Source organism: Callithrix jacchus, chromosome 7 (assembly GCF_049354715.1).
Source record: "Callithrix jacchus isolate 240 chromosome 7, calJac240_pri, whole genome shotgun sequence".
Classification (NCBI taxonomy): domain Eukaryota; kingdom Metazoa; phylum Chordata; class Mammalia; order Primates; family Cebidae; genus Callithrix; species Callithrix jacchus.
Genome location: NC_133508.1, coordinates 96,884,068 through 96,897,269, shown reverse-complemented (window position 1 = coordinate 96,897,269; position 13,202 = coordinate 96,884,068). Strand labels below are relative to the sequence as shown.

The window sequence follows — 13,202 nt, the reverse complement described above, 5'->3', positions numbered from 1 at the left end:
AAGACCAATAATAGACTGTTGAAAACCCACAAATAAACCCTTATGTTTGTGGACAAATGATTTTTTAAACCTTTTTAATTATTAATAGAGGTTATTTTCTGAGCAGTTTTAGGGTTTTGGAAAAATTGAGCATAAAATAGAATGTCTTTATATTTCCCTTACCCTCTTCTCACTCTCAGTCTCCTTTATTATTAATATCTTGCATTTGTATGGTAATTTGTTAGAATTGATAAGCCAATGTTGATACACTGTTATTAACGAAAGCCCATACTTTATATTAGGGTTCACTCTTTTTGTTATAAACCCTATGGATTTTCACAAATGCATAATGACATGTATATACCATTCCATTAAAGTATCAAGGCCAAACGATTTTTTAACAAGAATACCAAGGCAATTTGATGTAATAAGAATAGTTTTATCAACTGGTGATTATTGGGACAACAGGGTATCAACACGCCAAAGAATAAAGCCAGATGCTTACCTCACACCATATACAAAACAGATCACAGACTAAATATAAGAGCTAAAACTAAACAACTTTTTAAATGAAAAACACAGGGTAAATCTTTGTACCTTAGGTTACCCAATCATTTTTTTTTTAGAAACATCACCAAAAAAAAAAATATAACAAAACTTAAAACAAGTAACTCTGATCTCATCAAAATGTAATACTTAGTGCTGCAAACTATATCATCAAGAAAGTGAGACCACCAGCACATAGAATAGAAAAAAAATTTGCAAATCATATACCTGACAAGGAACTTGTATCTAGAATATATAAAAAAACTTTTCAACTCAATAATTAAAAAGCGTATAACGTATGTAAAACATGGGCAAAGGATTTAAGAGACATTTTTCCAAGGAAGGTATACAAACGGATAGTAAGTACACAAAAGATGCTCAACAACGTTAGTCAGTAGAGAATGCAAATCAAAAACACAATGACATTTTATTTTATATCTACTAGGATAGCTAAAATCAAAAAGATAATAAGTGTTGATAAGGATGTGAAGTTAAACATAGTTACCATATGACCCATCAATACCATTTCTACATATATACTCAAGAAAAATGAAAACATATCTAAATCAAAATTTATACATAAACATTCACAGCAACATTATTCATAACAGCTAAAAAGTAGAAACAACCCAAAAGTCCATAAACTGGACAGTGAATAAACAAAATGCAGTATATCCATCCAATGGGGCATTATTCGGGAATAAAAATAAAGCACTGATACATGCTACAACATGGATGAACCTTGAAAGAGTCAGTCACAAAAACCACCAAGTGTATGGTTACATATTCTAGAAAGACTAGGAAAATCTGTAAACAGCAAGTAGATTAACAGTTTCTAAGAGTAGGACTGAGAGGAACAGAGTGCTGGGTAACTGGTGATGGGCATGAGATTTCGTTTTAGAGTGATGGCAGTGTTCTAAAGTATAATTAGGTTGATGGTAATACAACTCTGTGAATATACTAAAAACACTGACTTGTGGGAGACGATCCAAGATAGCCAAACAGCAACAGCTCTGGAGTGCAGTTCCCAGCAAGAATGCAGAAAGTGAGGGATCAGTGCATTTCCAAACGAACTTTTACTGCCCACAGACCAGGAGATTCCCAGGCAGAAAAGTGCCAACAGTCTCCAGCACAGCTGTTTCAGCTGGTGCTGCAGGTCTCAGCACAAAAACTCACACAAATCTGAGCAACCATTTCAATGGCACCTGGACTGCCTGGAAGACATAGTAGCCCATTCAACTTAAAAAAGGGGGGCTGAAACAGGGAGCCAGGTGATCTGGCTCAGCGGGTCCCACCCCCACAAAGACCAGCAATCTGAAACGCTCTGAACTGAGACTTTCACAGCAACTGCAGCTGGACCCAGGATGGTCCAGCACTGTGTGGGAAAGGGCATCCACCATTACCAAGGCAGTCCACCACTACTGAGGCAGTCTGCCATTACTGAGGCAATGCACCATTACTGAGGCAGTTCTAACTATACCTCTATAAACAAAACCACAAGTAACTTCACACAGCAGCTGGGCAGAGCCCACAGCAGCTCAGCAACACCTCTGCTGGCAGACTGTGACTAGGCTATCTCCTCACTAAGCAGGACAGCTCTGAAAAAAGGCAGCAGCACATCAGGAACTTATAAATAAAGCCCCAATTTCCCAGGACAGAGCACCTGGGAAAAATGGCAGTTATGAGTTCTGCGGCAGCAGACTTAAATGTACCTCCCCAGGAGCTCTGGATGGAACAACGGTGCTCACAGCTCAGCACTTGAGATCCTATAAGAAACAGACCGTCTCCTCAAGCAGCTCCCCGACCCCTGTATATCCAAAGAGACATCTCATAAAGGAGAGCTCAGGCTGACATCTGGCAGATATCCTTCTGGGACAAATATAACAGAAAAAAAAACTGGAGCAACCCTTACTATTCTGCAGCTACAGCAGGTGATCCTGGGCAAGCAGGTTCTGGAGTGGGCCTCTGGCAGTCCTACAACAGAGGGGCCTGACTGTTAGAAAAAAAAACTAAAAAAACAGAAAGAAGTAACTTCATAATCAACAAAAAGGATGTCCACTCAGAGACCCCATGCGAAAGTCACCAACTACAAAGACCACAGTTAGATAAATCCACAGAGATGGGAAGAAACCAGTGTAAAAAGGATGAAAACACACAAAACCAGAATGCCTTGCCTCCTCCAAGGATCACGACTCATCACCAGCAAGGGAACAAGGCTGGATGGAGAATCAGTCTGATGAATTGACAGAAACAGGCTTTAGAAAGTGGGTAATAACAAACTTCTCTGAGCTAAAAGAACATGATCTAACCCAATGCAAAGAAACTAAGAACCTTGAAAAAAGGTTTGACGAAATCCTAATGAGAATAAACAGCTTAGAGAAGAATATAAATGAATTGATGGAGCTGAAAAACACAACACGAGAACATAGCAAAGCATATACGAGTTTCAATAGCCAAATCCACCAAGCAGAAGAAAGGATATCAGAGATTGAAGATCAACTCAATGAAATAAAACAAGGAGGCAAGATTAGAGAAAAAAGAGTAAAAAGAAATAAACGAAGCCTCTAAGAAATATAGGATTATCTGAAAAGACCTAATCAGCGTTTGATAGGTGTACCTGAATGTGATGGAGAGAATGAATCCAAGCTGGAAAACACTCTTCAGGATATTATCCAGGAGAACTTCCCCAACCTAGCAAGTCGGGCCAATATTCAAATCCAGGAAATACAGAGAATACCACAAAGATATTCCTCAAGAAGAGTAACCCCAAGGCACATAATTGTCAGACTCACCAGAGTGGAAATGAAGGAAAAAACGCTAAGGGCAGCCAGAGAGAAAGCTTGGGTTACCCACAAAGGGAAGCCCATGAGACTCACAGTGGCTCTCTAGAAGAGAGTGGTGGTATTCAATATCCTTAAAGAAAAGAACTTTCAACCTAGAATTTTATATACAGCCAAACTAAGCTTCATAAGTAAAGGAGAAATAAAATCCTTTAGGAACAAGCAATTGCTCAGAGATTTCGTCACCACCTGGCCTGCCATACAAGGGCCCCTGAAAGAAAAGCACTAAATACAGAAAGGAACAACCAGTACCAGCCACTACAAAAATGTGCCATATGTTAAAGAACATCAACACAATGAAGAATCTGCATCAACTAATGGGCAAGACAGCCAGCTAGCATCAAAATGACAGGATCAAATTCACACATCATAATATTAACCTTAAATGTAAATGAGCTAATGCCCCAATCAAAAGATACAGACTGGCAAATTCGATAAAAGTTAAAACCCATCCGTGTGCTGTATCCAGGAAACCCATCTCACATGCAAGGATACACATAGGCTCAAAATAAAGGGATGAAGGAAGATTTACCAAGCAAATGGAGAGAGAAAAAAAAAAAAAGCAGGAGTTGCAATCCTAGTCTCTGATAAAATAGACTTTAACAAAGATCAAAAGAGACAAAGAAGGGCATTACATAATGGTAAGAGGATCAATGCAACAAGAAGAACTAATGATCCTAAATATAAATGCACCCAATTCAGGAACATGCAGATATATAAAGCAAGTTCTTAATAACCTACAAAGAGGCTTAGACTCCCATACAATAATAGTTGGAGACTTTAACACTCTACTGTCAATATTAGACAGATCAATGAGGCAGAAAATTAACAAAGATATCCAGGACTTGAACTCAGATCTTGACCAAGTAAATCTAATAGACATCTACAGAACTCTGCACCCCAAATCCACAGAATATACATTCTTCTCAGCACCACATCACACGTACTCTAAAATTGACCACATAATTGGAAGTAAATCACTCCTCAGCAAATGCAAAAGAATGGAAATCATAACAAACAGTCTCTAGGACCACAGTACAATCAAATTAGAATTTAGGATTAAGAAACTAACTCAGAATTGCATAAGTTTATGGAAAATGAACAACTGGCTCTTGAATGTTGACTGGATAAACAATGAAATGAAAGCAGAAATGAAGATGTTCTTTGAAATCAATAAGAATGAAGACACAATGTACCAGAATTTCTGGGACACATTTAACGCACTTTCTAGAGAGAAATTGATAGCAACAAATGCCGATATGAGAAGCAAGAAAAGATCTAAGACTAACACCCTATCATCAAAATTGAAAGACCTAGAGGAGCAAGATCAAAAAAACTCAAAAGCTGGCAGAAGACAAGAAATAACTAGGATCAGAGCAGAACAAAAAACCCTTCAAAAAAATCAATAAATCCAGGAGCTGGTTTTTCAAAAACATCAATAAAATAGACCGCTAGCCAAATTAATAAAAAATAAAAGAGAGAAGAATCAAATAGATGCAATAAGAAACAATAAAGGTGATATCACCACAGATTCCACAGAAATACAAACTACCATCAGAGATTACTACAAACAACTCTATGCACATAAACCAGTAAACCTGGAAGAAATGAATAAATTCCTGGACACCTGCACCCTCCCAAGTCTAAATCAGGAAGAAGTCAAACCCTGAATAGACCAATAGCAAGGGCTGAAGTTGAGGCAGCAATTAATAGCCTACCAACCAAAAAAAAGTCCAGGTCCAGACAGGTTCACAGTGAATTCTACCAGACATACAAAGAGGAGCTGGTACCATTCCTTCTGAAACTATCCCAAATAATACAAAAAGAGGGAATCCTTCCTAACTCATTTTATGAGGCCAACATCACCTTATACCAAAACCTGGCTGAGACTCAAGTAAAAAAGAAACTTCGGGCCAATATCCACCATGAACACAGATGCAAAACCCTTTAATAAGATACTGGCAAACCAACTGCAACAGCACATCAAAAAGCTTATCCATCACAATCAAGGAGGCTTCATCCTAGGGATTCAAGGCTGGTTCAACATATACAAGTCTATAAATGTAATTCACCACACAAACAGAAACAAAGACAAAAACCACACAATTATCTCAATAGATGCAGAGAAGGCCTTGGATAAAATATAACAGCCCTTCATGCTAAAAACTCTTAATAAACTAGGTATCGACGGAACATATCTCAAAACAATAAAAGCTATTTATGACAAACCCACAGCCAATGTCACACTGAATAGAAAAAAACTGGAGGCATTCGGCTTGAAATCTGGCACTAGACCAGGATGCACTCTCTCACTACTCCTATTCAATAAAGTTCTGGAAGTTCTAGCCAGAGCAATCAGTCAAGAAAAAGAAATAAAGGGTATTGAATTAGGAAAGGAGGAAATCAAATTGTTTCTATTTGCAGATGACATGACTGTATATTTAGAAGACCCCATTGTCTCAGCCCCAAATCTACTGAAATGAATAAGCAACTTCAGCAAAGTCAGGATATAAAATCAATGTGTGGAAATCACAAGCATTCCTATACACCAATAACATACTTAAAGAGAGCCAAATCAAGAACAAACTGCCATTCACAATTGCTACAAAGAGAATAAAATACCTAGGAATACAACTAACAAAGGATGTAAAGGACCTCTTCAAGGAGAACTACAAACCACTGCTCAAGGAAATAAGAGAGGACACAAACAGATAAAAAAACATTCCATGCTCATGGGTAGGAAGAATCAATATTGTGAAAATGGCCATAGTGCCCATAGTAATTTATAGATTCAATGCTATCCCCATCAAGCTACCTATGGCCCTCTTCACAGAACTGGGAAAAAAACACCTTAAACTTCATATGCAACCAAAACCTGTATAACCAAGTGGATTCTAAGCAAAAAGAACAAAGCTGGAGGCATCACACTATCTGACTTTAAACTATACTACAAGGCTACAGCAACCAAAACAACATGATACTGGTACCAAAGCAGAGACATAGACCAATGGAAAAGAACAGAGGCCTTGGAGGCAATGCCCCACATCTACAACCATCTGATCTTTGACAAACCTGACAAAAACAAGCAATGGGGAAAGGATTCCCTGTTTAATAAATGGTGTTGGGAAAACTGGCTAGCCATGTGCAGAAAGCAGAAACTGGACCCCTTCTTGACACCTTACACTAAAATTAACTCCAGATGGATTAAAGACTTAAACATAAGACCTAACACCATGAAAATCCTGGAAGAAAATCTAGGCAAAACCATTCAGAACATAGGAGTAGGCAAGGACCTCATGACCAAAACACCAAAAGCATTGGCAATAAAAGCCAAAATAGACAAATGGGACCTAATCAAACTCCATAGCTTCTGCATGGCAAAAGAAACAATCATTAGAGTGAATCAGCAATCAACAGAATAGAAACAATTTTTGCAATCTACCCAGCTGACAAAGGGCTTATATCCAGTATCTACAAAGAACTAAAACAGATTTACAAGAAAAAAAAAAAACATTCAAAAGTGGGCAAAAGATATGAACAGAAACTTTTCAAAACAAGACATATATGAGGCCAACAAACATATGAAAAAATGCTCATCATCACTGGTCATTAGAGAAATGCAAATCAAAACTACATTGAGATACCATCTCATGCCAGTTAGAATGGTGATCATCAAAAAATCTGGAGACAACAAATGCTAGAGAGGATATGGAGAAATAGGAACACTTTTACACTGTTGGTGAGAGTGTAAATTATTTCAAGCATCGTGGAAGACAGTGTGGTGATTCCTCAAGGACCTAGAAATAGAAATTCCATTTGACCCAGAAATCCCATTACTGGGTACATATCCAAAGGATTATAAATCATTCTATTATGAAGACACATGCACACATATGTTCATTGCAGTACTGTTTACAATAGAAAGACCGGGAACCAACCCAAATGCCCATCCATGATAGACTGCACAAGGAAAATGTGGCAAATATACACCATGAAATACTATGCAGCCTTAAAAAATGATGAGTTTGTGTCCTTTGTAGGGACATGGATGAACCTGGAAACCATCATTCTCAGCAAACTGACACAAGAACAGAAAGTCAACCACCACATGTTCTTACTCATAGGAGGGCATTTAACAATGAGAACACATGGACGCAGGTAGGGGAGCATCACACACTGAGGTCTATTGGGAGGGACCAGAGGAGGGACAGCGGAGGGTAGGGAGTTGGGGAGGGATAACATGGGGAGAAATGCCAGATATAGGTGACAGGGATGGAGGCAGCAAACCACATTGCCATTTATGTACCTATGCAGCAATCCTGCATGCTCTGCACATGTACCCCAGAACCTAAAGTTCAATAAAATATATATAAAAAAAAACAACACTGACTTGTATACTTTAAATAAGTGAAATTATAGTATATAAATTAAATTTTAATAAAGCTGTCACAAAAGAATTATCTATCTATGGTCCTTCATCTCAAGCAATTGACAGAGTTATAAAATATTCATTGAGACTTATGGCCTTGCCTCTATGATTTCATCTACCATTGTGAAGAAAACTAAAAAAACTGAACAAAGAAGCAAGTCATTTTTACAAGACTCTTTTATGTCAAAAATTTCAATTTCAAGGAAGACAAAACTGGTAGACATCATCACCATTACAGAAACAGCAAGGATAGTAAAAAACTAAAAGACAATGACATATTCCTTATCAATTATATTTATGTTTACCTCTTTTTCCTTAAGTAAAGCTTCGTGTTTTTCTTCAAGCCGTTTCATTTCAAACGCTAGTGTGTCTGCCCTTTTGGATTCAGAGGAAAGTTTAACGTGAAGATCTTGAACCTAATATCAGAAACAGAAGGAAAAAAAGTCCTTATAAACATATAAATGTATAAATGTCAACAGTCTTTTAGAATTGAGTAAATGAAAAACTGATTAGGAATAAAATATCTATACTAAAATTGCAGTCTAGTTCTAAATATTTGCAGAAAATAACACATAGATAAGAATTAACATAAAATTTAAAATATTCAAATAATAATTCAGCCAAAAAAAATTAAAAGTCAGCCTCCTAATGTTATTTCGTAAATAGAAAACATGTTTTAGGTTACAGCTCCATTCACCAGGCATTAACCCTGCTTACCCGAAATGCTAATAAACAATAAAATCTCAAAAGAAAAAATACCAAAAGGCAGTAAAAAGGTAAAAGACCCAGGTAACTCAAACTTAATTATCAATCCTTGAATTAAAATTAAAGAAAGAAATTTATCAGAATAAGTTCGCAGATTGTAAACAATGCATCTTAATTTCTGTACCATTCTTAAGAAATCAAAAGGAATAACAAAGTTAAACTCTTGCATTTTATCAATTAAAAATTAAGATGTTTCTTACCTGCCTTTTGTATGTTTCTAATTGTGTACGTGCTGCATTTGCTTTTTTTAATTCTTCTTCTAAGCTGACTGTATTATGCATATACATCATGTTAGTTTCCTGTAAAGTTTTCACCTGCTTGCGAAGGTCATTCAGATCTTGTAGCTTCTGACGATATATCTCAACTGTTGACTCCAGTTTATTTGCTTTATCAGAAGTAGCTCTATAATAATAAAGACTAAGCATTACTGTATAAAAACTAGCATATACTCATAATTTTACTCTTCCTGTAAAATGAATCTTCCAAACTATCACAAAAAAGAAAAAAGAAAAGTAAATGAGAGTGACTGAGAAGAGGAAAATGTGAGAACTCTGGAAACAGACTCTGGGCTAAATCCATCTAAAATTCAACCTCTTTGGTACAAAGCCATCAAAATAAAATGCTTCAAATATAACACACTAAATTATCAAACTGTTTCATATATTAGCACAATGAATTTAAAAAAATGATTTTATACATAAAACTAAACAACTTAGCTGCTCTGCAGCATACAGGCCAACCTTGATTTGTGTATAATATTCAGCATAGTTTTGTTCTAAGTATCAGACATACTGTATTTAGAAAGTTGATTAAATTAAAAACTTGTCAGGCAAAGCACTTCCCTTTGGAGCTGTGCTTACCTGACTTAAATACATAAATAAACCAATAAACAAAAAAACCAAACCACTTCACTATCACAAGCAGGCCCAAATTAATAGTTATACGAATTTTGTTTCAAATGAGTGTTTGGAACTACAAAAAATAACTAATTAAAAATCAATAAAAAATATAAAGGTCATGTGAACAGACTGTTTACTGAGTAACATTTCATAGAAAAAAGTAAACATAAATGTTATATTGCCAAACAACAATCCTCCCCCAAAAAAAGTTAGGATTCTTGTCTATATTTGATTTATAGTTTATCAAATGTCAAAATACAGATTGAGAATATATTCCCTTACACAAAAATTTCACAAAATATAATGATAGGTATAAGGAGGTCAAGTGAAATGTATCTATAACTACTCTGTTTGCAAAATTTTAATTAAAAGTCTCATTTGGGAGTTATGGGTTCTAATGTGAAAATGTCCTAATAGGAATTGAGTATGTCCTCATAAAAACTGAGTATTATCCAGGAACCACAAGCCCAAACAACAAACATAAAAGAAGTTAAAACTAGATTAAAAACTGGATTAAAAACTGATCAATACCTGATACACAAGAATAATCCTACAAATCCCTGAATAAAATATGAAATACTCAAATTGACTAAATAATAACTTAGAAATGGCATAATTATATTTTTAAAGACATGCCATACCTAAGAACATCTATTTCATCTTTCAGGGCTCTTGTTTCTTCCGCAAGACTAGTCAATTCATCATTCCTATGCTGGAATTCGATTAGCTGCTTTTCAAGTTCTTCACAGTGAACACGGTAATCATCTTTTGCAGCTTCAAGCCTTGAACAAAAAAAAAAGTAAGTATTTATAACTTCCATAATTTGTTTTCTGACCAAAACTTGAGCTTAGAAGAAAATATTAAAATTGTTTAAATTCTATATTCCAGAAAGGACAAACTAAAGGAATAAGATATTTTTCAGCTGTTAATTTTGAAACAGACATGAGAAGTAAACTTAATGTTCTCAATTTTTAGTTTCATTCCTGAAACACTGTATTTAGTTATACCTAGTTCTAGCAAATTTTAATTTCAAAAGATGAGAAATATCTTGTGTATTTTAAAATACACATTGCATGTAGAGTAAAAATATGAACTGTATAGATTGCGATAAAGACAAATTTAGAAGCTCTAGAGCAACAACAAAAGCAAAAACTAAAATAAGAATACAGCAATTACAATCAATATTTAAAAATTATTTGATTAACCCAAAAGAATGCATGACCGATAAAAAGAACACGAGAACAAATGGGACAAATATAAAATAGCAAATTAATAGATCTAAGTCCAACCACATCAGTAATCACAAAAAAAGATAAATGAATAAAACACAAGGTAGAGACTATCAGAGAGAATAAAAAAGCAAAGTTTAAGAATATGCTAATTAGGAAACATTGTACTATAAAGGACAGAGAAAAGTAAAGATGAAAAATAAAATGTCATGCAAGAAGCAAGCAAAGAAAACTGGGGTGATTACATTTATTTCAAATAAAGTAAGTTTTAAGACAAAAAGTACTACCAAAAATAAAGAGATATTTCATAATTTTCAAAGGGTTAATTCAGTAGAAAGACATATCATAAATGCATACACATCTAAAAACCAAGTTTTTAAAAAAAATACCAGCAGCAAAAACTGTTAAAACCAAAATTAGAAATCCACAAATCCATAATCATTGCTGAAATTTTTAACACATCTCCCAATAAATGATAAAACTAAATTATCAGTAAAAATACAGAAGCGATCTGAATGATATTATTAACCAGCTTAATATAACTGACAATTATAGAACATTTAAGCCTAAATTTACAAGGTTCATATTTTTTGCAAATGTATAACACTCAACACAATAAAATACATGATGATAAATAAAATATGTATCAATAAATGCCAAAAGTTTGAAATCTCATGGAACATGTTCTCTCATAATAAAGGTTAATTAAATTAGAAATCAGTCACAATAAGAAGTCTAGAAAAGCTTTAAATCTATAATTAACACATTTCTTAATAACCTATGAGTGAAGAAAAGAATCACAATGAAATTTACATAGCCTGTAGATTACATAGCCTCTGTTCCTCTAAAATTCATGTTGAAACCTGATTCCCATTCTGGTGGTATTAAGAAGTAAGGCCTTTTGGGAAGTGACTAAGTTATGAGGGCTCTGCACTCATGAATGTGATTAGCACTCTTATAAAGGCCATTAAAGGGACCTAAAGATGCAGCAAGAGGAAGCCATCTTGGAAGCAGAGAGCAATCCCTCAGACAGACACTGAATCTGCCAGTGCCTTGATTTTGGAGTCCCCAGTCTTCAGAACAGTGAGTGGTAAATTTCTATTGTTTATAAATTACTCTGTCTAAGGTATTTTGTTAAAGCAGCAGGAATGGACTAAAGATTTTTTTTAAATCTAAACACACTACTAGCTAAATAAGTGAATCAAGAAACTTTGCAAGATACGTAAGTTTCAATATATTTAAGATATAAGTTTCAAGATATAAGTTCAAAGTTTCAACATATATATCTATCTACATTTTAGCAGCAAATTTTTATAATTCTGAAATTGCATTTATAATAGCATCAAAAACATAAAATACTTGAGTATAAAGGTTTTTAATAGAAACTGACTAGTTGATTCTCAATTTTATGGTAAAATGCTAAACACTTAGAATAACCAAAACAAATTTTGAAAAGAAAGAACAAAATTGGAATACTTAACAATACCAGATCTCAAAAGTTATACTCTAAAACTACAATAATATAGTGTCATATAGGCATGAAGAAATTTACTAACAAATATGAAATAAGAGTCCAGAAAAAGATCCCAATTTTAATGGTTATATCATTTTTCACAATAATGTGAAAATAATGTGGTTTAAAAGAGAATGTCCTCATTCTTAGGATATATGCACTGAAATATACTGGGGTAAAGAGACAGGTGTGCAACTTACTCTCAAATAGCTGAGAAAAAAGTATGCAAATAATGACTATATACAGAGACTGCTAAAGCAAACGGAGAGAATGTAAAATAATTGTTGAATCTGAGTAAAAGGTGTAAAGAAGTTTCTTGTAGTATTCCTGTAACTTTTTGTTGTTGTTAAGTTTTATTTTTATTTCCATTTAAGGCAAATACATATTTTATACATACAAACACACACATATATATTATATATTAATATATCAAAATAATATAGTAATATATCAATATAATACATTAATATATTATATATGAATAATTTGTATATTAATATATGTTGATATATCAATATATTATATATTGATTTGTTATATATATTATATATGTATGGAACTACCTTGGCCATCATTTTGTTTGTTGATAAATTCTTTTTCCCTTAAAATAACAAGTAAATGTGGGCCAAAAACTTTTGCTTTTGGAATTTGTTGTAGAAAAATAATCTCTCCTTCACTTTTTTTTTTATCGTACTTTGGGCTCTGGGGTACATGTGCACATCCTGCATCCTGCAGGATTGTTGCATAGGTACATACATGGCATGGTGGTTTGCTGTCTCCATCCCCCCCATGCCCCCAATGGTAACTTTGTGAGTTTGAAGTTATATCAAAAATAAGAAAAAAAATATAGGCATAGTACACTTAGAGTGCCTGTCCTCAAGGTCTTCTAGTTTAAGGCTCATTGGTAAGCACACAAAAGATAATCAATGTTTGTTAAAGATAAGTATTCATGACTTTATTAAAGAAATATACAAGTTAAAATGAAAAGCATCTACTTAGCTT

The 13,202-nt window shown here is 34.4% G+C and overlaps 1 protein-coding gene across 5 annotated transcripts in view; it reads right to left on the bottom strand.

Annotated features, from left to right (window-relative positions):
- HOOK1 (hook microtubule tethering protein 1) overlaps window positions 1-13,202 on the bottom strand; it is a 64,228-nt gene that overhangs the window by 25,067 nt on the left and 25,959 nt on the right. For all 5 annotated transcript variants that reach the window (XM_054236325.2, XM_078333023.1, XM_054236326.2 and 2 more), the window contains exons 11-13: window positions 10,100-10,240; window positions 8,760-8,961; window positions 8,100-8,210 (exon numbers count right to left, since the gene is read on the bottom strand). In XM_054236325.2, coding sequence (XP_054092300.1) covers window positions 8,100-8,210; window positions 8,760-8,961; window positions 10,100-10,240 — 454 coding nt within the window. The remainder of the gene's footprint in view (window positions 1-8,099; window positions 8,211-8,759; window positions 8,962-10,099; window positions 10,241-13,202) is intronic.